This window comes from Geotrypetes seraphini, chromosome 1 (assembly GCF_902459505.1).
Source record: "Geotrypetes seraphini chromosome 1, aGeoSer1.1, whole genome shotgun sequence".
NCBI classification, from domain to species: domain Eukaryota; kingdom Metazoa; phylum Chordata; class Amphibia; order Gymnophiona; family Dermophiidae; genus Geotrypetes; species Geotrypetes seraphini.
The window spans coordinates 444,002,691-444,028,454 of NC_047084.1; the positions used below are offsets into that span (position 1 = coordinate 444,002,691).

The 25,764-nt window shown below is 43.5% G+C and overlaps 1 protein-coding gene across 2 annotated transcripts in view; it reads right to left on the reverse strand.

The window, feature by feature from the left end:
* Window positions 1-1,000: 1,000 nt before the first annotated feature.
* Window positions 1,001-25,764, reverse strand: part of BNC2 (basonuclin 2) — a 1,455,515-nt gene continuing 1,430,751 nt past the window's right edge. For both annotated transcript variants that reach the window (XM_033920493.1, XM_033920483.1), the window contains one exon: window positions 1,001-1,919. In XM_033920493.1, the coding sequence (XP_033776384.1) occupies window positions 1,874-1,919 (46 nt within the window). In that variant the 3' untranslated portion in view covers window positions 1,001-1,873. The remainder of the gene's footprint in view (window positions 1,920-25,764) is intronic.

Here is a 25,764-nt window from a genome sequence, read left to right on the forward strand (position 1 = left end):
GACAAGCAGTGTATTTGAGATGGCCAAAGGAAGCTGAGTAAACCAAAAATTAAATTTGGAAGGATCAACATCTTGTAAGCCGCTATTCTCCCCCAGAAGACAACTTTCTAATATCCAAAGGTGAAAAATTCCAAATAGAAGGAACCTGTTATGAAAAGGAATTTTTTAGTACTGGCTTAGATCTCATATCTCTCCATGCATGTCCCTTCCACTCTGCATCTGGCGCATGCTGCACAAGGCCTATTACTGTGCATGAGGTGTCTCAAATGGATGCATGCCTCTAGCTAGGAGGGTGGCCCATTTGCCAAGTCCAGTAATGATTCTTCCACAAGGTCCCATATCTTTGTTTTTATATCCCAAGTGATTGCCCATAGCCTTAGGCATCTCAAAAGAAGTCCCACCACCTGCTGGAGAAAACCTCAGGAAGCTCTTGGGCAGACATAATGAGGCAGTTAAGGAGTTTCGTGATCTGGAAGTCACAGTTTTCTCCCAGGGGAAGATATAGTTGGATGTCATCAGTGAAGAAGTGAATCTGGATTTGTTATTTGTGGGTTATGTCTAGGACAAGTCTAATGTAGAGATTAAATAGTATAAGGGATAGTAAAATCCCTTGAGGAGCACCGTATTTGGTTTTGGTTTTGATAGAGAGCAGTGTTGAGTAGTATACATTGGGATCTGTCACTCAGGAGGGAAGTGAACTAGCATAAAGCAACATCTTGGATGCCAATTTTGGAGAATTGTGTAATGAGGAGAGGGTGCTCAATGGTGTCAATGGATGCACTGAGTTCTAGTAGCATCAGAAGGGCATCATTTCTCTTATTCATAAGTTTCCAGCCTTCATTGATGATGTCGAAAAGGATGGTTTCAGTGCTATGGAATTTCCTGAATCCCAACTGGAAGGTGGATAGGGCTCCTTGCTTGTCAATGAAACAGTGTAGTTGGTTGAGTACAGTTTTTTTTCCAGGATCTTGGAGATAAATGGTAGTTGGAAACAGACCTAAAGTTGCTGAGCATGCTGAGGTCGAGTGTATTTTTTTTTTTTTTTTTTAAAGATTGGTCTGAAGATTATCCCTGAGCCATCTCTTCTCTAGGCTGAAGAGTGCCAGAGTGTTTAATAAAGCAATATACCATGTTTCAGGTTTAGGGTTGTATAAACATACCATACAGAAAGCTAGAATGCCAAATTGCTAGAATTACACACATGGTTGGAAAAAACATCTGAAAACACATTTCTCTCAAAGTTATTTTACTATGCCTTTAACCTGTGGGCTGCTCATCACATCAAGTGCAGAAAGCAGTACTGTGACCTCATTCTACAAAATTAAGACATGCAAAATTATGCAAAAGGTATATCGTTATGGGATAGAGTCCAGTATGGGATTAGTCCTTGTGTATGTGACTGACTAGTTCGTTGCGTCTTCCAGTAGGCTGATTATAGTTCGTTAGTCATTGGAACTGTTCAGAAATTTTGCAAAAAAAACCCTTATTAAGTTTGTAGTAGATACTCAGCCAATGTCGGTGAGTGCTTTTCCAGAAATTCAATACTGCGCTATGTCCAGGCACCTGCATTGTATATCTGGGTTTATGCGACTGGCTTTGTCTTATGCAGTTAGGTGCACCACATGAAGATAAGACTGAGTTTTATGCAGTCCAGTTTGACTTTTTATGTAGTTAAGTACTGAATATCAACACAACCACATAAGTGCCAATTTTGTACCCGGACCACCCACCAAACAGTCAGCTGTGGTGATATTTAGCACACTAACTGGTTAGGTGCCACTGGATATCAGAGGATAGCGCCACACAAGCATCTTTACCAACCAGAAGCCTCTACTGGCCATCATAAATTGCTTGAATATCAATCCCTTTGAGTTCACGAGGATGTGATTTCCTTTTCCATACTTTTTGGTACAGCCATCCTGTAAAAACAAAAAACAAAAAGAAAGACACAATTTGTTTTCTGGTTTCATAGTCTAATGATATGTACTAGGATTTTTTAAAAGGCTTTCCACATGCTGTAATACTTAAGGTTTGCTATTTGGTGGGCGAGAACTGACTGCAGCTAATCGGGGAGTGGTGCCAGACCAGGTAAGAATGTGAACAGTACACGCCTGCTTTTTGCGCCGCTCTGCTTGAACCGAAGAAAAGCTGTCCAGCGAAGGAAACAGGCAGGAGCACAGAAAGGGGACTTATAAAAAAGGTACTGGAGGGGGGTGCCTCTGCTGTCTATGAGGGGGTTGTGCCTGTGCTGCCTGGGGGGAAGGGGTTGTGCCACCAGAGTGGGTACAGGGCATGGCGGTGGGAATTTTTTTTCCTGGGTTTTCCTCCTCTATAGGTGGGTGCGTCTTATGGTCTGGTGCGTCTTATAGAGCGAAAAATACAGTATATTGGATTATTTGTGATATTGTTATGACACTTTAGGACTAATTTTTTGTGTTGTTTTTTAAATTGTTACTTATGTATTTTATTACATAATATTGTATTTATTAGCTTGTTATTTTGTTGTAATGTTTCTTATCAAAATTTTAATACATTATTTATGAAAAAAAGCAGAAGCAAGATGTAAATGATGTTTTAGTAAACCAAATGAAACAGCAAAACCAACAACAGAATTTTGCTATTATAAACCTCATCACACAAATAGTGGATCATCTTATCTTAAATTTTGCTGTTCGGTGAATAGGAGTCTATGAGAACAGTGGAGTTGTCTGTGTTTGTTGAACTGGTTACTGGTCTCCATCAAAACACAACAGTGATGATTTGGGTTGTTTTGATCTGGAGATGAAGCTGAAGCTGGTAGCAATTCTTGGTGAGCAGACATATGTCTCTATCACAACAGACTGATGGTCATCATATGGAAAATTCTACTTTGGGTCAATAGTCCGCTAGATTGGTAGAATCTTTAGAGGGGAAGTCTGCTTGTCTGTCCTTAAGACACAGGGTTCTTGCCCATTTGATGTTCTTGCATCAGTTTTCAAAAATATTCAGTTTGCCATCAGATGAAAAATGGTTAGAACAGACAATGATTCAAACTTTATGAAAGCTTTCTTTGTAATTAAACAGCATGACAATAATGAACATAAAGATGAAGATATGAGTGATGAATTAAACAGCACTACTTCTAATACAGATGATAACAATAATAATGATGATAAAGTACTTGTTGCTATATGGAAGTCGTCAAGTATTTCACACAGAGATTCCCTTGATTAATACCTGCAGACCAAGTCAGAAGACATCAATAATACTGCAACCTCGCCTAGTTAGAAGGAACTTTTTCAAAACATAAGAACATAAGAATTGCCGCTGCTAGGTCAGACTAGTGGTCCATCATGCACAGCAATCCGCTCACGCGGCGGCCCTCTAGTCAAAGACCAGCACCTTAACTGGCATAAGCCCTACCAGCGTACATCCTTGTTCAGCAGGAACTTGTCTAACTTAGTCTTGAATCTCTGGAGGGTGTTTTCCCCTATGACAGACTCCGGAAGAGCGTTCTAGCTTTCTACCACCCTCTGGGTGAAGAAGAACTTCCTTACGTTTGTGCGAAATCTGTCCCCTTTCAACTTTAGAGACTGCCCTCTTGTTCTCCCTACCTTGGAGAGGGTGAACAACCTGTCCTTATCTACTAAGTCTATCCCCTTCAGTACCTTGAATGTTTCGATCATGTTCCCTCTCAATCTCCTCTGTTCGAGTGAGAAGAGGCCCAGTTTCTCTAATCTTTCGCTGTACGGCAGCTCCTCCAACCCCTTAACCATCTTAGTCGCTCTTCTCGGACTCTTTTGAGTAGTACTGTGTCTTTCTTCATGTACGGCAACCAGTGCTGGATGCAGTACTCCAGGTGAGGGTGCACCATGGCCCGGTACAGCGGTATGATAATCTTCTCCGATCCGTTTATGATCCCCTTCTTTATTATTCCTAGCATTCTGTTCGCCCTTTTCGCTGCCGCCGCACATTGCGCAGACGGCTTCATCGACTTGTCGATCAGAACTCCCAAGTCCCTTTCCTGGGAGGTCTCTCCAAGTACCGCCCCAGACATCCTGTATTTGTGCATGAGATTTTTGTTACCAACATGCATCACTTTACACTTGTCCACTTTGAACCTCATCTGCCATGTCGCAGCCCATTCCTCGAGCCTGATTATGTCACGTTATAGATCTTCGCAATCCCCCTGCATCTTCACTACTCTGAATAACTTTGTATCGTCTGCAAATTTTATCATCTCGCTCGTCGTATCTATGTCCAGATCGTTTATGAAGATGTTGAAGAGCACGGGTCCAAGCACCGAGCCCTGTGGCACCCCGACAATAAAGATAGGAATTTTACTTTTCTTCCTTAGACCACTTCTTTGACAGCTACCCTGAGCTTTAATCACTGTACCTGATTAAGGAAATCTTTCCAGCTTGCTATTCCCTTTCATTCATTCTCTGCATTTGCCTATAGGCTGTACTTGCACAACAGGTAATAATAATAATAATAACAGCTTATATACCGCAATACCGTGAAGTTCTATGCACATGCAGCAGTGTAGTTAAGCCTCGGTTCACCCAACTTCTGCAGTTTGTAGTTTATTCTGAAGCAACCACACTCCTTGTTCCACTGTCCTGGCAGCATTAGCTATCAACCAATAAAAGGAAAAAAACCAAATCACCTGTTTGTCCAGCTCTGCCTATACTTCTTCAGTTCTCTATCTGAGGGCAAACCTATTCTTCTTATTCCCTTGAAAAAAAACCCAACTACATTGCTATAGTGATATCCCCAGCCCTGGAGGTACATGAATCCAGCTTCTCTAAATCAGAAGCTTACATCACACCACTGCCACAATATGTAAGAGCCTGAGCGGGTTTAAGCCTATACACACTACACAGGCACTGTCTGCCATGTGGCAGGGCCTTCAGACACCATGCACAGCAAATTTCTCCCAGGACTTCTGCCTCGGTGCTAGGATCTTAGCAACCAAAGACCTCTTTTTCACAAATACAATCCCTTTTATAATAATAATAATACTAATTTTATTTTTGTATAGTGCTACACCACATAGTTCTAGGCAGTTCACATGTGCTATCAGTAAGTAAAATACAATTGAGTTAAAAATACATTAAAACCAAACTAAAATAAACAATTTAAAATATCAGTTTACGATTTACCAATCAAGATTGAAACATCAATTTACAAATTTATCAAACAGATCAGTTTTCAACAGCTTTCTAAAAAACATATAAGAATAAGCCTGAGAAATAATGGTACATAACCATGAATTTATTTTGCCTGCCTGGAATGCAAATAGTTTGTGAATAATTTCTCAAAGAATCTTTTATATTGGACTGGCTCTTATATATGGACTGGCTCTTTCTAAAACCACCCACCAAGCTTAACATCCCAGCCCTCTTTGCTCAGTGACCGCCCTGAAAATCCTTCCCCCCATCACCCGAGGCAGGGACATTTTCAGGGTGATCACACTACCTTAAAGAAAATTGCACATGAAGTCAAAAAAGATGAATGAATATGACCTCAGCTAGAGCAGGAGTGGATAAGAAAGTCCTGCTTCAGTGTGTGTAGCTGGTGTTAGTCCTTGTGTATGTGACTGACTAGTTCGTTGCGTCTTCCTTTAAAGGCTTGAAGTATAAATCCAGAATGAATGGGTCTGAGGGAAGTGGTGACCTGTCAAATGCGTGCAGGACATTGGCACATCAACAATTCCGCCCTGACATTTGCATGCAGGACAGATGTGTGCCGCCCTATGCCTTCCTGTTTGAGCTCTGAGGGGGTGGGGAGGGGTGTAGGGAGAAACCCCCCCCTCTACACTTACAATTTGCGCTCTGAGCACTTACAACTCACTCTGCCACCCTATGCCTTCCATTTTGCGCTCTGAGGGTGTGTGTGTGGGAGGGGAGGGGGGGATCCCTCACTACACTCGTGCTCTCATGGAAGGGGGTGTGCAATTCTGAGGGGGGGTGACGCTCTCTGAGGGTATGCGTGGGGGAAAACTGTACAATGACGCACTCAGGGGGGGGTGTTCAATGCCTACATGCTCTGAATTAGAAGATTGCTGACCCCCCCACACACACTTACGGTTGCACCCCGACAATTCCGTTCTCTTCATGCACACACTTGTCGGTGCGCGCATTTGACGGAGTGGAATTGTCGGGGCGCAACTGTCCTGCACGCTATTGACGGTGTACCAAGGGAAGTATTTGGTTGATAGAGAAAACACAATCTGGCCATATGGAGAAATGTTCAAGGCCAGGGTTACCATATAGCTCCAGAAAAAGGAGGACAGATTAGGACATCTGGGTTTTATTTCCATTGAAATCAATGGAAGTAAAACCTGGATATCTCAATCTGTCCTCCTTTTTCTGGAACCTAACTAAACTAACCCAAGTGGTGTGTATAATCAAAATATAATGCAAGGAATATATAACTCCCACTTATTCAGAGAAGTGCACTCACTATCTAACTTAATTTTTTATCTATCTCAATCTGATTATTTATACGGGAAAAAGCCTCAAAAATGGAGCCTACGCGCAGTCACTGACTGAAAAGATCAGCATAGTTGCTATGCTCCTTGCTCCAGTCATCGGCCACAAAAAACCCGTTAATTTTTTTATATTTTTTCAATATTATTAATTTAATGTGCCATAAAATATGTTAACTTAATCATAATATATTAAAATACTTTTTGTCATTTTTTCAGATATATTCTGGTAAATCTATTCAAGGCTATAAGATTAATTGCTAAATACCTGTCATATAAACTGCTAATATCCTATCGATTAAATCAGATATCAAAATTACAACACTACCATTACTGTAGAACCTTCAGCAGCAATGCTGTTACTTTCCCAGTTTCAGGAGAGAGATTTTGGCCAGTCCTGGATTTCAGACAATCTCGTCATGATAGGCATGGCAGTTGCTGATTTCAAAAGGTAGAATCAAGGACTATGACACCACACCGAAGTGGAAAATCAGGACTGGCTTGACATGACCCTGCTGGAACTGGGAGAGCTGACAGCTATATAACAGTCATTCTGTAAAGCCAACTGTCAGAGAGCAAACAAAACTTGTCTCCTTTATTTTTTCATTTTTCACAATTTTTTAAATATACTTTCACACTTGTTACCTTTTTTTTGTGAGTTTTAGGAATGTGAGGTGCTTCTCAGTCCCTTCTTGCCTCCATTGTATCCATTTGGGGGATTGTCAAGCTGTCTTTGAAGTCACAATATCTGTGAAACTGTTTGCAATATGCTCACCTACGAAAAGCTGTGATTCACAGCTTTCAAAGCATAGCAAATCATTATGTATGACAAATGAATGCAATGGAATCATCACTTAAGAGAATTGTGACAGGAGTAGAATTCATGAATAGAAGAAGAAGCTGCACCCACACACACTCCCAGTACTTTTCTATCTTCTAATTTTGTCATGCTGCTGCCAAAAATAAGAATTGCCTCTCTCCTGTGAACTGAGCTGATACAATTTTGAAAAAAGAGGTTTGGAATATAAAAACCTTTTGGGTCATTTCATGTCAAGTGGTCCGGAACTCCTCACTTAACCATCTCAGAAATTGCTAAAAAAAATTTTCAGGGGAAATATTGGGACCTCAAATGAAGATATTCAAAGTTTTGGGGCATGATCTCACTCATTCAGCTGCCCCTCACTATCTCTCTTCACTTATCTCCCTCTATGATCCCCCCCCCCCCCCCGTGAGCTTGCTCATCTGGTAAGTCCCTCCTATCTGTGCCCTTCTCTTCAACTGCCAACTCTATAGGCCGTCCCTTCTACCTTGCTGCACCATATGCTTGGAACAAGCTGCCTGAATCCCTATGGCGGGTTCCGTCTCTGGCAGTGTTCAAGGCCCAGTTAAAAGCCCACTTCTTTAAGAGTGCTTTCGACTTTTAATTCCTCTCACCTTGGATTCTGCATCCCCAACCCTATATGTCATGTCTATCTGTCCAAATTAGATTGTAAGCTCTTCTGAGCAGGGAATGTCTATAAATATCAAAATGTACAGCGCGGCATACGCCTTTCAGCGCTATATAAGTGATAAGTAGTAGTAGTAGGTTCAGAGTTAGGGGTCCCTTTTATGTATCTGTAAAAAAATGTCAAGTGTGGACTCTTCTTGAAACTGGATGAGTTGACATGGAATGACACTTTTGGCAGAGGTTTTATTAAAATAATCACCTTATATAATTTTATTTTTATTAACCTTTATTTGCACACACCGATGTGGATTAACTTTAACCCAGGGTTACTAAATTCCAGTCCTTGAGGTCCACAGGGAAGCCATGCTTTCAAGATATCCACAATGAATATGCATGAGAGAGACTTGAATGCATGGCCTCCTTGGTATGCAAATCTCTCTCATGTATATTCAGTGGGATATCCTGAAAATCTCACCAGACTGTGCACCTCAAGGACTGGAACTGAGTAGCCCTGCAGTCACCACTTAACTTTATTAACATGAATGAAAGGGGGATTTTATACCTGGATGCCTGAAAATGTGATTAGTAAGCAAATTTTAGAAACATAGAAACATTATGGCAGATAAAAGCCAAATGGCCCATCTAGTCTGCCCATCCACAGTAACCATTATCTCTTTCTCTCTCTGAAAGATCTCAGGTGCCTATCCCAGGCTCTTTTGAATTCAGACACAGAGGGGCATAATCGAAAGGGACGTCTAAGTCCGTATACGTCCTTCTTGCAAGTCGTCCAAAGTTAAAAAGAGCCTAAGACACATTTTCGAAAGAGACGTCCAACTTTTTTTTACTTTCGAAAATTGTCTAATTATACATCCTGCCAATCTGATCGTCCAAGCCGCTAAATCGTCCATCTTTATACCACATTTCCATCCAAGTCCAAAACACCTAGAACAAGCCCTGTTGGACTTGGGAGGGGTCTGCAAAGTGATGGATTAAAAACTCAGACATGCCACCTAAATAGTGGGGTACCTTACAGGGCACTGCTGTGAACTTTACTAAAAGGGTGCCATGGCTTCTCCTCCCTACAGCTTATAGATCACGGTGAGCCCCCAAAACCACCTCCAGAATCCCCTAGACTCACTTATCTACCACCCCAATAGCCCTTATGGCTTCAGGAGCCACTTATATGCCAGTAAAAATGGGTTTTGGGGGTGTATAGAGGAGTGCACATGTTTAAGTATCAATGCAGTGATTACAGGGGCGGTCCTCTTCTCTATGGGTCCCTAACCCACCCCCCAAGATGACTTAAGCTGCCTCTGGGTTAGACAACTAGGCTTTCCTAGTCTGGAGGCTGAAATTTAAAGTTGTGAATAAAATTTTTATGGGGGGGTTGGTGATCACTGTGGTAGTGTGTGGAGGTCTATGTTATTACATTACATTACATTAGTGATTTCTATTCCGCTTGTACCTTGCGGTTCAAAGCGGATTACATAAGAAGAAGCTGGACATTTCCAGGAGGGTACGTGACATTTAGGGTAAGACATAGTTACAGAATGAGTATAGACTTGGTAACATTGGATGAGAGCAGTTATATTACATTACATATCAAATCTTTTTCCAGGCGTTGGTAGGTAATAAATCGGTAGGAAGAATTAGGTTTTTTTTTTTTTTTTTATTTTTTTTTTTTGGTCGGTTGAGGATGTGGTGTCAGGGAGTGGGTAATCTGGTCGGTGTATGTGGAAGAGGAGATTAGGTGTTTTGAATATGCTTTTGTGTTATGTGTTTGAAGTGCTTACCTGGTGAGTTTAGGTGGGTTTTTGTGACTTAGACCATGTTTTACATGGTCTAAGTCACAACATCCAAGTTCCGTCTAAGCTCTGTTGTAAAACTTTTGGTTTTACTTGGTGTATGACTAAGCCGGCCCAACTCCCGCCTTCGACACGCCTCCCAAAACGCCCCGTTTAGCTGTGGACGTTGAGCGGCATTATGAAGGCCTAGGTCATTTTTAAATACGTCCAAAACCCGGTTTTATTATCGGCGCTTGGATGTTTTTGAGAAATGTTCGTCCAAGTGCCGACTTAGGCCGGTTTTTGGACGTTTTCTCTTTCGATTATGAACCCCACAGTCTCTGGTTCCACCACCTCTTCTGGGAGACTGTTCCATGCATGTACCACCCTTTCTGTAAAAAATTATTTCCTTAGATTACTCTGGAGCCTATCACCTCTTAACTTCATCTTATGCCCTCTCATTGCAGAGTTTCCTTTCAAATGAAAGAGACTCGACACATGCACATTTACATTACGTAGGTATTTAAATGTCTCTATCATATCTCCCTTCTCCCACCTTTCCTCCAAAGTATACGCCTTATGATGAAGACCACATACCATATTAGTAGCCTTCCTCTGGACCGACTCCATCCTTTTTATATCTTTTTGAAGGTGCAGCCTCCAGGATTGTACACAATATTCTAAATGAAGTCTTATACAGGGGCATCAATACCTCCTTTTTCTTACTGGCCATACCTCTCCCTATGCAACCTAGCATTCTTCTAGCTTTTGCCGTCACCTTTTCAACCTGTTTGGCCCCCTTAAGATCATCACATACAATCACACCCAAGTCCCGCTCTTCTGTTGTGTATATAAGTTCTTCACCCTCTAATCTGTACCGTTTCCTTGGGTTTTTGCAGCCCAAATGCATGACCTTGCATTTCTTAACATTAAATTTTATCTACCAAATTTCAGACCATTCTTCAAGCTTCGCCAGGTCTTTCTTCATGTTATTCATACCATCTGGTGTGTCTACTCTAGTGCAGAATTTCGTATCATCTGCAAAGAGGCAAATCTTACCCAACAACCCTTCAGCAATATCGTTTATAAAAATGTTAAAAAGAATAGGCCCAAGAACAGAACCTTAAGGCACACCACTGGTAACATCCCTTTCCTCAGAGCGATCTCCATTGATTACTGCCTTCTGTTGCCTTCCACTCAACCAGTTCTTGCCCAGCCCGTCACTTTGGGACCCATTCCGAGGGCATTCAGTTTGTTTATTAGACGTCTGTGTGGAACACTGTCAAAAGCTTTTGTGCTTATTTTGTCAAGGCAGCAGAGGTGCCTATGTGCTTCTATGACAAGGGTGGGGAATGAGGGCTACAATCCAGTCAGTTTTTCAGGATTTCCCCAATGAATATGCATGAGATCTATTTACATGCACTGCCTACATTATATCCAAATAGATCTTATACATATTCATTGGGGATATCCTGAAAACCCGATTGGAATATGGCCCTTGTAGTATACATAAATATTCGTACACAATTTCTTAGCCATTTATTTACATCACAATGCAAATTATACAAGTCACTTCACAAGGACATACAAACCATTTTTCCAAGAATTTAGAAATATAACAAATCCCCCCATCCTATCAACAAAGTATACATGTGTTCTGTACATCAGCACATACTTTAAACATAAACTTTACATATATCCCAGATATAATCTCTCTCCACTGTCTCAAGTATCCCATACCTTATGAAAAGTGACAATTCTGCCATATTTCTTGGCAGTTAAGTTGTGAGAGTAAACGATAGTAGATCTCTTTTCGCAAAACTAAATCTAATGGTGGGGTGGTCACCTACTTCCAGTACTTTCCCACACAAACCTTTAAAGCTGCAAAGAAGTGAATTGCCAGTAAGTGTATTTCTTTAGAAATGCCCACCACTTTGTGCTGTAACAAACAACAGTCTGCCTATAGGGGATAGCTCCCTGACACTCAGTCATTGAGTTGGCATACGGGATTCTTCCAAAGCGATTGAATGACAGGGCAATCCCGCCATATATGGTAAAGAGCACCCATGTTCCCATATTGACGCCAACATTGGTCTGCCCCTATATCATACATCTTAGCCAGGCAATTAGGAGTATAATGTCAATGATAAAGAATCTTGTACCCATTCTCAACCAATAGGATTGCCATGGAGACTTTCAGCAAATATTTAAATATTTTAGTCCATTGCCTCGGGCCATAAGTTTGTTTTTACACAAATGTTCACCTCTCTGAAACAAGCTTAAGTATAAGTGTCCGTGTATATATTTGGGGCCAGATTCAGTAAATGGTGACCAAATTATGATCTGTGGTAAGATAGCATTCTGTAAATGGTGCCCTGTGCAAATCACCCTTTCTGTGGCACAGCAAGAGTAGGAGGTGTCCGAGGTGGTGGTGCCCACTGCACCCTCTTCTCCACCCCCTCCTTCCATGCCAACCTGTCCGCCCTCCTCTCCACCTCACCCGCTCCTTCTGCACCCCCACGCTACACTCGCGCCCTCCCTTCCCACCTCATACCTCTTTAAATCTTTACTTGCATGAGCAGTTTCTTTGGCTTCCCTCTAATGCCATTTCCTGGTCCGGCAACCTGGAAGTGATTTCAGAGGGAGCCAGGTCAGCGCAAGCAGCAGGCTAGAGGAGTTGTTCACATTAGCAAAGATTTTAAAGAGGTATGGGGCGCATGAGCGTGGAATAGGGGGGCAGAGAGATGCTGGTGTCCCCTAGGGTTGCCAGATTTTCCAGTTGGACCCCTAGACCCACCCCCCATGCCTGCCCAGTTCTGCTCTGTAATGCCCTAATCCTGCCCCCCGCTGTATGCTCTTGTCGGGCAGGGAGGAAGTCCGCGCATGCATGGATGCCACGCTATGATATCATCACGTGGCATCCACGCATGCACAGACTTCCTCCCTGCCCAACGCGATTTGAGGAGGCTTTTCAAAACCTGGACAAAGTGCCAGGTTTTGAAAAGCTGTCCGGTGAAATCCGGACGTCTGGTAACCACCAAGATATTTTTCTGCCATAATTGAACATTTAAGAATACGTCCAGGGCACAATTTGGACATTTGGGGCTAGACCTGGAGGAGAGTGTGGTGCAGTTGTTAGAGCTACAGCCTCAGCACCCAGAGGTAGTGGGTTCAAACCCTACGCTGCTCCCTGTGACCCTGGGCAAGTCACTTAATCCTTCACTGTCCCGGGACAGTTAGGGTAGATGCTTGAAGTACCTGTATGTAAACCGCTTTGAATGTGGTTGTGAACTACAAAAGGTAGTATACAAGTCCCAATCCCTTACCCCTTAAAACAGGGCTATCAAAGTCCCTCCTCAAAGTCTGCAATCCAGTCGGGTTTTCAGGATTTCCCCAATGAATATGCATGAGATTTATTTGCATGCACTGCTTTCATTGTATGCTAATAGATCTCATGCATATTCATTTGGGAAATCCTGATAACCTGACTGGATTGAGGCCCTCGAAGAGGGACTTTGACACCCCTGCCTTATAATGAATAAAGTTTTAAAAGGTGCCAAATCTGACCAGATGACCTCTGGAGTGATACAGGCATGACCCTTCCACTCCCTTAGTGGTCACTGACCCCCTTTCACCTAGGATTACCAGATTTTTCATTTGGAAAATCCAGACCCCTTAGATCCGCCCAGGTCCACCCATCCCCACCCCAATCCCATCCTAGCCCCACCCCAGCCCCGCCCCCCTGCTGCTTGCTCTGGTCAGGCCGGAAGACATCCGCGCATGTTGCGTGATGTCATTGCGTGGCATCCGCACATGCACAGATGCCCTCCTGCCTGACAGCGATTTTGAGGCAGGCTTTTCAAAGCCCAGACAAAGTGCCAGGTTTTGAAAAGCCATCCAGACTCCTGGGGAAATCTGGATGTCTGGTAACCCTACTTTTACCCCCCCAAAGATGTGAATGAAACAGTACATGCCTGCCTGTATGACAGCTTAAGATGGTTTGGGCAGTCCTAGTAAAGCAGCAAGCAGGTGGCTGGAGTAGCCTAGAGGTAAGTGGAGTAGATGGCGGAGAAGGGAACCTAGGCCCACTTCCCACTCTAACTACTACGCTTTTGAGGGAAGGTGTGAGCCCATCAAAAACCTACTGTACCATCATAGAGGTGGCAGCTGTTGGCATAAGGGCTATTGGTGTGGTGTACAGTTGAATACAGCAAGTATTTGGTGGGTTCTGGAGAGCTTATCCTACACTATAAGGGGGTTATGTGTACCTGGTTTTTTTTATGTGTGCCCCCCGAGGGGCTGCATTGCTCTGCTAAGATGTATATGTGGTCAGTCTACTAAAACTGCTTGCCCCTCCTACATCCCAATAGCTTGTTTTCTGCTTTTTTCTTTTGGATGTATTTTTTTTTAATTGGTTCAAAAAGATAGATGCACCAAGGACAAGCACATCCGAGAAATGACCATTTTTTTTTGGAGTTCAATCATCTTTATTAATATTTTAAAATACACACATCTTCTCTGTTTTGAAAATGGTCATGTTAACAACATAAGAACATATGAATTGCCATATGAGGAGGGACCGAAGGTCCATCAAGCCTTGTATCTTGTTTCCAACAGTAGCCAACCCAGGTCCCAAGCACCTAGCTAGATCCCAAGTAGTAAAACCGATTTTTTTTTTTCTGCTTATCCTAGGAATAAGCGGTGGATTTCCCCGAGCCATCTCAATAATGACCTATGGACTTTTCTTTTAAGAAATTATCCAAACCTTTTTTAAACCCCACTAAGCTAATACATTCTCCGGCAGTGAATTCCAAAGTTTGCATGTTATGTGAAGAACTATTTTCTCCAGTTTGTTTTAAATCTACTACTTAGTAGCTTCATCGCATGCCCCCTAGTCCTAGTATTTTTGGAAAGAGAGGAGTATTTTATGATATGCATGGACCAAAAATACATGTTTCTCTATAGCTGGACCATTTATGTGGAATGCATTGTCTGGTACCTTACGGTTTTGTATTAATTTATTGCAATGTAGAAAGTTACTCAAGACCTATTTGTTTGTTCAAGCTAATATTCTGCTTCTTGAGTTAATATTTTACTTTCTGAATAACATCTTTTTTGCAGGTTATTGGATTTGTGCTGCTTGATTGAAGTGATGTAGTAGATGAGCAGCTAAGATGTAATTTATGGGTTCAGATGGTATAATATTATGATTTTTGCTGATGTAGGGGATCTTTGTTTTGTGCAAGTCGTGAAATATGCATTGTGAGCCGCTTTGGATAAAGGCGGATTAAAATGTTTTAAATAAATCATCTGCCATTTTAATGCTCAGTCTTCCATTCTCACAAGGTCCTCTTGCAATTTTTTACAATCCTCTTGCGACTTAACAACTTTGTGCCATCAGCTAATTTAATTATATCACTAGTTATATCCATCTCTAGCTATTTGATAAATACGTTGAAAAGCAGTAGTCTCAGCACGGATCCCTAGGGAACACCACTGTTTACCCTTCTCCATTGAGAATATTGACCATTTAAACTTACTCTCTGTTTTCTGTCTTTCAACCAGTTCTTAATCCAGAAAAGGACATTACTTCCTTTTCCATGACTCTTTAATTTCCTCAGAAGTCTTTCATGAGGTACTTTGTCAAACGCCTTTTGAAAATCCAAATATACAACATCAACCGGCTCACCTTTATCCACATGTTCATTCACCCCTTCAAAGAAATGCAGTAAATTAGTGAGGCAAGATTTCCCTTGACTAAATCCATGTTGGCTTTCTCTCATTAATCCATGCTTATGTATATATTGTTTATGTTAATTCAACCTAATCTTTATGTATATGCTCTGTCATTTTGTTCTTTATAATAGTCTCTACCATTTTGCCCAGCACTGACATCAGACTCACCGGTCAATAATTTCCAAGATCACATCTGGAACCCTTTTTAAAAATCGGCGCCACATTGGCCACCCTCCAGTCTTCCGGTACTATGCTGGATTTTAAATAAAAATTACAAATTACTAACAATAGCTCTGCAAGTTCATTTTTCAATTTTATCAGCAGTCTGGGGATGTTCATGATTGGATATTTGTGTGTCTTCTGCAAAATGTCCCTCCACATTACTAGTAGTAGTACAGACATCCATGTGGCTGGATTTGACTGACAGGCTGCGATGGTAGACAAAGTTAATAGCTGGGTAGGTCTGGCAGGATGCAACTTCTCTAAACGATTAGAAGTCCTAGTGAAACTAGGTCTGGTCTAGCTCAGTGGTTCCCAACCCTGTCCTGGAGGACCACCAGCCAGTCAGATTTTCAGGATAGCCCTAATGAATATGCATGGGGCAGATTTGCATTCCTGCCACCTCCATTATATGCAAATCTCTCTCATGCATATTCATTATAGCTATCTTAAAAACCTGACTGGCTGGTCCTCCAGGGCAGGATTGGGATTCGGGAACCATTGGTCTAGCTGACCTAAAAGACTGGTATGTGGGCAGTTACACTGCTGTTACGAGCTACTTGGAATGTTGCTCTTCTAAAGTTTCATATTAATCTTTAAGCCATTCATTCTGACAGCTGAATCAAGCAAGCCCTGTACCAGTGAATAGTATATTTTCTGTTATTTCCGTTTTAGCAAGTCTCAGTCCCTGTGGGTGCCTTCTTAAACTCCATTACTGATTTAGTCATCACCACTCACTCTGAGAATGCTTTGTGTGGCTCAACTACCCTCTCTCTCTGAAGAAATATTTCCTGGTATTGCCCCTCCTCCCCCAACCTGCTTTGTTTAGGCTAGTTAGTCTTATTTCACAGATCCAAGGCTTGCACCTTTAATTGGCTTCCTCTATTCTGGTCTACTAGCCTTCTGGCCTCTAAAACTGAACACAATACTCCAGGGCCGCCATCAGGGCAGTACTACCAGTCCTGCATTCAGGGGCCCAGAGCTGACAGAGGGCCCGGGCTCCCCCAGGGTCGCAAGCATAGTCTCCTCTCCTTCTCCTTACCTGCCCTGCCGCAGCACACAGCCGAACGGAAGTCTTCCCGATGTCAGCGCTGACGTCTTAGGGAGGGCTTAAGCAAAGCCCTCCCTTCCTCCGACGTCAGCGCTGACATCGGGAAGACTTCCGGTCAGCTGCTTGCGGCAGGGCAGGTAGGGAAAAGGCAGTCGTGTACCGAAGGGGGGGCGGTCCGCCCTGGGTACAGCCATGGGGGGGAGTGTGCACAGCCGGTCAGGTCCCCTTAGCCTTGTGGCGCTTCCCCCGACCGACCAACAACAGGCCCGGTCGACAAACCTCCCTGCCCTGTAGCAGCGAATCTAAATTACCTTCTTACAGCAGCTTCAATACTCCAGCTGCTGTAAGAAAGTAATTTAGATTCGCGGCTACAGGGCAGGGAGGTTTGTCCGACCGGGCCTGTTCTGTTGTCGGTCGGGTGGGGAAGCGCCACAAAGGTAAGGGGCAGGGAGGGAGAAAGGGAGGAAAGATGGAGTGGAGAAGAAAAGACGCTTAAGGGAAATGGGTAAAACTGAGGGGGGGAGAAGGACGCTGAAAGCACATGGGGAAGACAGAGGGGGGGAGAAGGACCCTGAAAGGACATGGGGAAGACAGAGGGGGGGAGAAGGACGCTGAAAGGACATGGGGAAGACGGGGGGAGAAGGACACTGAAAGCAAATATGGAAGACAGAGGGGGGAGAAGGACGCTGAAAGGACATGGGGAAGACAGAGGGGGAGATGGACGCTGAAAGGACATGGGGAAGATAGAGGGAGGAGAAGGACACTGAAAGGACATGGGGAAGATGGGGGGAGAAGGACACTGAAAGCAAATATGGAAGACAGAGGGGGGAGAAGGACGCTGAAAGGACATGGGGAAGACAGAGGGGGAGATGGACGCTGAAAGGACATGGGGAAGACAGAGGGGGAGAAGGACGCTGAAAGGACATGGGGAAGACAGAGGGGGAGAAGGACGCTGAAAGACATGGGGAAGACAGGGGGGAGAAGGACATTGAAAGCAAATGTGGAAGACAGAGGGGGAGAAGGATGCTGACAGGACATGGTGAAGATGGGGGGGGAGAAGGACGCTGAAAGGAAATGGGGAAGAGAGAGTGGGAAGAAGACACTGGCAGGGAAGAAGACTGAGATGCAGACTATGGGGGGAGTGGAGGGAAGAAGATGGGTGCCAGATCAATTTGGGAGGGGGGAGAAAGGGAGAGGCACAGTAACAGAGCAAATGGAAGACGCAGAAAGAAGAGAGACAGTGGATGGAAGGAATTAAATGAGAACATGAGGAAAGCAGAAACCAGGCAACAAAGGTAGGAAAATTTTTTTTTTGCTTCAGGATAAAGTAGTATATTAGAAAAATAGAAACATAGAAAGATGACGGCAGAAAAGGGCTATAGCCCATCAAGTCTGCCCACTCTACTGACCCACCCCATTAAGTCTGAGTACTAATGACCTAGTTCCTCAACTCGACCCTCGTAAGGATCCTACTAGGGCATCCCATTTATTCTTAAAGTCAAGCACGCTGGTGGCCTTGATCACCTGCTCTGGAAGCTTGTTCCAGTGATCTACAACCCTTTCTGTGAAGAAATACTTCCTTACGTCACTGTCGAATTTCCCTCCTCTGAGTTTGAGCTGATGCCCCTTTGTGACCGAGGGTCCCTTGAGAAAGAAGATGTCTTCTTCCACCTCGACACGTCCCGTGATGTATTTAAATGTCTCAATCATGTCCCCCCTCTCCCTGCGTTCCTCTAGAGTGTAGAGCTGCAATGTGTTTAGTCTTTCTTCGTACGAGAGACCCTTGAGCCCCGAGATCATCCTAGTGGCCATCCGCTGAACCGACTCAACTCTAAGCACGTCTTTACAGTAATGTGGCCTCCAGAATTGCACACAGTACTCCAGATGAGGTCTCACCATGGTTCTGTACAGTGGCATTATGACTTCAGATTTGCGGCTAACGAAGCTTCTATTGATACATCCCATAAGTTGCCTTGCTTTGGATGAGGCCTTCTCTACTTATTTGGCGGCCTTCATGTCTGCACTGATGATTACTCCCAAATCTCTTTCTTCTGAAGTCCTAGCTAGTGTTTCTCCATTTAAGGTGTAAGGTTTGCATGGATTTCTGCTACCGAGATGCATAATCTTACATTTCTTAGCGTTGAAGCCCAGCTGCCATGTCGAGGACCAGTTTTCCAACGTAAGCAGATCCTGCGTCATACTATCCTGCAGATTGCTTTCACTTACTATATTACATAGTTTGGCGTCATCAGCGAATAGAGTTACTTTACCCTGAAGCCCTTGGGTCAAGTCCCTTATGAATATGTTAAAAAGGAGTGGACCCAGGACCGAGCCCTGTGGCACTCCGCTGGTCACCTCCGATGTCTCAGAGAGGGTGCCGTTGACCACCACCCTCTGACGTCTTCCACTCAGCCAATCATTGACCCATGCAATTAGTGTCTCACCTAACCCCATCGATTTCATCTTGTTTAATAGTCTACGGTGTGGGACGCTGTCGAAAGCCTTACTGAAATCCAAGTACACTATGTCCAGAGACTCTCCCGAGTCTAGCTTTCCTGTTACCCAATCAAAGAAGCTGATAAGATTGGATTGGCATGACCTACCCCTAGTGAATCCATGTTGACTAGGATCCCTTAGATTCCCCTCATCCAAAATCGTGTCTAATTTACATTTAAGTAGTGTTTCCATGAGTTTACACACTATCGATGTGAGACTCACTGGTCTGTAATTCGCAGCCTCCGCTCTGCAGCCCTTTTTGTGCAGAGGAACGACGTTAGCTGTTTTCCAGTCCAGGGGGACTCTCCCCGTACTTAGGGAGAGATTGAAGAGCATGGCTAACGGTTCCGCCAGGACATCGCACAGCTCTCTGAGCACTCGTGGGTGCAATTTGTCTGGTCCCATGGCTTTGCTCACCTTGAGTCTTGACAGTTCGCTGTAAACATCAGCTGGTGAGAACCCAAAATTCTGAAATGGGTCTTCCTTGCTTGGCTTTGCTTCCAGCTGTGACCCGTGTCCAGGTGCCTCGCAGGTAAAGACTGAGCAGAAGTAATCGTTTAGTAGTTTGGCTTTTTCGGAATCTGTTTCCACATAAATCCCGTCTGCTGTTCTAAGGCGTACTATCCCGTTTATGTTCTTCTGCCTGTCACTAATATACCTGAAGAAGGATTTGTCACCTTTCTTAATGTTCTTTGCTAGAGTTTCTTCCACTCGAAGTTTGGCCTCCCTGACTGCTGTTTTGACCGCTGCAGACCTTGTCTTGTATTCAATGTTAGCTTCTTTCTCCCCAGTGCGTTTGTATGAAAGAAATGCGCTTTTCTTGTCCTTGACTAGGTGTGAGACCTCATCAGTGAACCAACGGGGTTTCTTCTTTCTTTGTTGTTTATTTACCGATTTTATGTAGCTGATAGTTGCTTCGTGTAGTGTCCATTTCAGTGTTGACCACATAGCTTCCACATCATCCGTTGTTTCTTGAGCCTGTAGCGTCTGATGGACGAAATCACCCATGCTTGCGAAGTCAGTGCCCCGGAAATTGAGTACCTTTGTTTTTGTTTGTGATCTAGGGAAGCCCTTTCTAAGGTTGAACCATACCATGTTATGGTCACTGGTTGCCAGCGTTTCTCCCACCGAGACTTCCATGCGCTTTCCCCGTTCGTAAGTACCAGGTCCAGGATGGCCTGGGCCCTAGTGGGCTCTAGTACCATTTGTTTGAGCTGTACTCCCTTCATGGATGTTAATATCCTCCTGCTACTACAAGTTGTTGCTGAGAATGTGTTCCAGTCTACATCAGGCATGTTGAAGTCCCCTAGCAGGACAACGTCCCCCCGTAAGGTGATATTCTCAATGCCTTCAATTAATTCTGTGTCCTTGTCCTCCGATTGTCTTGGAGGTCTGTATACCACACCAAGGTATAGGCATTTCTCTCTGCCTCTGGCCAGGTTTACCCAGATAGATTCCCCAGTGTACTTGACATCTGTGATCCTAGTTGTCTTGATGTTCTCTTTGATGTAAAGTGCTACCCCACCTCCCAACTATCTTGGCGAAGCAAGTTGTATCCTGGTATAGTTATATCCCACCCATGAGAGTCTGTGAACCATGTTTCGGATATTGCTACCACGTCTAGGTCTGCATTTACTATTTCTGTTTCTAGTTCTAGAAATTTATTCCCTAGGCTGTGTGCTTTTACATACATAGCTCTCCACTCTTTGTTGTGTTGATAAAAATTTATAAACATTAGAGGCTCTGGTAGAAACCCGTTTACAAAGTATGTATTCTTCCCAATTAATATTTCCAAATTAATAAAGTCTTTTTGCTTATTTTTAAATGGGTTTCTACCAGTCTTTAATTCAGTAGCATAATTAAATGAAATAACTATTTCTGTAGTTTATAGAGACGGGTGGGGACGGAGGGATTCCTCACGGGGACGGGTGAGAGTCCTCACAGGGACGGGTGGGACTTTGGCAGGGACGGGTGGGATTTCTGTCCCCGCGCAACTCTCTTCCCCAGGGTCCTAGGCCACCATAGCACAAATTCCTGTATTATGCTTCTGCTGTGTACAACAATAAACAATAAACACTGCTGTCATACTTTTTTTTGTCCCCTGCCGATTTCCTGATAGCACCCCCCCGGACAAAAGTGGATCCGTCTACCTGGCCTGCGGCCGCAGCCGGCGATATACTAGGTGCGTGCCTCTCGTCTCCTGACTCCTTCACCAAGGCCCGCCCTGTCTCCACTCCGATTGGCTTGGGCTTAGGGTGCCTAGCCAATCAGGAGACACATCACTTGCCTGCCACTGAATCTGAGAGAGCGGGTCGGCCGGATGACGTCACCACGTCTCTAGGAGGACAGGATGAGAGGAGCAGCACGAGGAGCTGCAGAACTAGTAAGGCAGTGATCAATTTAAACATGCACCTTTCTTCCTCCATCCCATGCACCTTTCTTCCTCCATCCCATAACACACACAGCCTGGTGGTGATGATTATCAGATTGATTCATGAATATATAATGATGTTATGAGTGTGCACCTCTTCCTTCCCATCCTCCTTAGCATGTCACATACAGCATGTTACATTACACAAAGTCTGTGTAATGTAACATGCTGTACGTGACATGCTGAGGAGGATGGGAAGGAAGAGGTGCACACTCATAACATCATTATATATTCATCCATAGCTGCATGTTAATGATGTGCTCATATGCACTTATTTATCATCATAACATATACATCATCATTAACATGCAGCTGTGGATGTGTAAGGACAGGCTGAGGAGGATGGATGGGAAGGAAGGAAGGAAGGTGCACATATCAACATATCGTACATTTTTAACATGCATGATGCAGCTATAGGCAAGCTGAGGAGGATGGGATCATACAGATGTGTATGTTTAGATATGCGCTCACATATACAGTCAGATGTGTATGTTTAGATATGCGCTCAGATGTATAGTTTTTTCTGATATATTTATTAAGCTTACGGTATTTATAAAAACACATTTAATACTCGTTACAAAAAATATTGTGCAATTGTGATCTACTTCTGGCCTACAAAGGTCAAAAGAAATCCTTAACTGAGATTTTACATTCAAAAGTGAATTATAGCTACTAGCACTATTATTTATTAGTTATTTATTATGCAGATGTTTGTTAGTTTGTTATTAGTTCAATATTAGACATATGTTAGTTTAGAATAGATAGGTATAGATTAGTTTAGGTTAGGTTAGGGCCCTGCTGAAAGAGTCTACCTTGACGTGGTTGCAGGTTTACAAATCTTTTGGTCAAAGAGTGCGGCGACAGAGAAAAGTATGTGTGTATTCGGCCCATGGAAGAAGGGGGGGGGGTCAGGGGGGAAGGGGTGCTTGGGGGGCCCAATAGGATTGCTCAGTAAGGGGCCCAGAAATTTCTGATGGCGGCCCTGCAATACTCCGGATGTCATCTCACCAATGACCTTCACAGAAACATCATCACATCTTTCTAACCTACCAATTATACCTATATCTGTGCATTTTCACATTCTTCTGGCTCTTGCCACTGTCTAGATTTAATTATGAACTGTTTCCGATCCAAGTTCAAGGGGAATTACAAAAAAGTACATGTTATTTCCCTATCCAAGTGGACTTACAATCTAAGCTTTACCTGAGGCAGTGGAGGGTGAAATCACTTGCTCAAAAAGCATCAGTGACAGAAGCAGGATGTGCACTCTGGCTTCTCTGCTGCTCTAACCACGAGATTGCTCCACTGCTGACTTCTGGCACTATATTGTGGCTCTGAGATCATGCAGAGATCATGACTAATCTGATTTTTACTACCCTGTCACCTGTTTTCAGTTGGCTGTAGACCACTGTGACCCCTGCTTTAGTAGGAAAACTGAGGCGAGGGGGGGGGGGTGTTTTCTTGCTCAGGCTGTCATTTTCCATCCTGTTTTACTGAAAGGCATTTCAACAAAAGGTCAAGGGAAAGCCACTGTGCGTGTGTTAAAAAAAAAAATCAATTGAAGGTTCTGGAACACAATAAGTTATGTTACAGGGCTGCACTTGTATGTATGCCCATCGGAGACCTATCAACGTGAGCTAGGAGCACAGCTGGGAAATCTCTCTAGCTACCTCAACCAATCAATACTTATGTTGATTATACTGTCTCTGATGAATATTGGTAATGATTGGGTGAGCACGAGTCATGTGACTTAAAATAACTGCACCTTTCACAGAATCAATAAAGATTTTTTTTTCCAGCATTACCTCAGGCTATTCTCCGTCTCTCTCTACATCTATCTTTGTATGAGTGGCTTTATTAAATTAGTGGCACTTAATCCACTGTCACACTGTCAACTAGCAACAAGTAAACGAGTCAATAGTAAGTTTTCAAGTGCCCCTGTGTATACTTGACTGGCTCTGGCCCAGGCAGTTTGTTAATAACTATGCCAAAAACTGTCTGTATAGGTCCTTTCTGTGCATATGAAAATCTTTATGCAAAAAAAAGAGAAAAAAAAGATGCAATTTCAGGGAATTTGTGCCAATTACAGACGTGTTGCGACAGATGAAAAGATTGTAATTATGTCTGGCTTCCATGCAGAACTGCATTAACACATCTATGACATTTAATAACAAGGAAGGATAACCAAACGCCTCAGTGGGGGTTGACTTCCTCATCGTTATTTAACCTTCATTTTATCTATCCATACATATGGAAAAAGGGGGCTGCATCAACTTATGTCCTTAAGATGGTTGTTTAAAGTCAATGATAATCCAAATCTGCTCTGTTCCTTCCTAGACTAAAGAAGTGGTAATTATCAGATCCTCTGCTTACAGGACTAATTTAGCTCCTCAAATTCTGTATACCCACCAGGCAGCTGATCCACCAAACCCCAGTAGGCCGGTTCTTGCTAAAGAAGAATTAGAAGAGAATGTTCCCATCCACAAAAAAGGTACTCGCCCCAGGCCAGGATGTCTCAGTGGAAAGGTTGATACAGAAGGATGAAGAGTCACACATCAATGATAGACTAGAGGAAACATTGGCCACTATTGAATACACAGGGATGCTAAGTCTCACTTATTAGGGGTGTGTTATACTCATTTGAAGGCTTTGTCACTCATTAGAGCCACAGTGCCAATGCACCGATCTTGATCACTGCTTTCATTAGAGGCAAAAAACACTTGAGAGAACAAAGACCAAATTGTCTAACCTGTAGGAAGATATCTGAGCACACCTTCCCGGGCACTTTGCTTCCCCTTGTCCCATCCCTTTTTCCTGTACTTACAAGTACATGTATTCTAAAACTATGAACAAAATATTAGAGAGATATGGGATATAAATGGGAACCAAAATATCTTATGATCTAGGGTTACCAGATTTTCCATTTGGAAAATCTGGACCCCCTAGACCTGCCCCTAGGCCTGCCCAGTTCTACCCATTCCCGCCCTATCATGCCCCAATCCCGCCCCAGCCCTGCCCCTCCCCCTACTCTTGTCAGGCAGTAGGACATCCATGCATGCACGGATGCCCTCCTACCTGACACGATGAGGAAGAAAGCTTTTCAATACCCAGACAAAGTGTCGGGTTTTGAAAAGCCATCCAGACCCCAAGACATGTCCTCAAAAGGAGGACATGTCCAGGGAAATCCGGACATCTTGTAACCTTATTATGACTAAATATAAATAAATATATAATTCTGTTGCAAAGACATAGGATTCTGTACTGAAGCTGCTGTCCTCCTCTAGTCATGAACTTTGTTGAAGGATGTCACTCATATGTTTCAACTCCTTCCCCTCAGCAGTGGAGAATAGCTCCCTACGGTTTTTCCTTCTACAAGCGAACTGAGAAGGTATGTTCTGATCTGTTCTGCTTCATTTTATTATTTTCAGGTATTCTTGTCTGCCATTTTCTGCACGGCTTTGGTGACAAGAGGCCCCCTTCTGGGGGCTACTCGGGGAAAGGATGTGGACCTGTGGAGCCAGCCTGCTTTGTAATCTATCAAAAGTTTGGAGTCCATTCCCCTGGGAGCTTGCTTGCCAGCTGATTTATCAGAGCCTTGAGTGCAGGCTGTGTGGTCCCTGTGTAACAACCCTTTGGGTATCAGGAAGCTGGCTGTGTATAATCTCCCCCCAACATGCTGTGTGGATTTACGAGGGTTAGTCTTTGGTAAGAGTCCTTTGACCAGCAGCCAGATTTACAGTGGTGGATTTGTTTTTCCAGTCTTCGGAGGCAGAAATTCTTTCCTTGTAGGCAGGCTGCTATAAGCTGACAGGCAGGCACCAGAAAATCCACAGTGAGTACTCCCATTATTCCCTATGGGTAAAATCGAGGGGGGGGGGGCAGAAAAATTAGATCCAAGAGTTTCTGGGGTTGGGTTAGGTTCCCCCATCTCTAAATCCCCCTTTTTATGAATTTCAGGGAAGCTCCCATGGGCCATTTTTGACATGATTTCGCTGGAAGCATCTTTCACTGTACTTTTCACTGGGTAACATTCAGGAATTCAATAAGATTAAGGCAATTTGGAAAGCATTTTCGCCTGGTTTCTTGAGGTAATCACAAAACACAGCCTGTGTTGAAGACAGGATATAC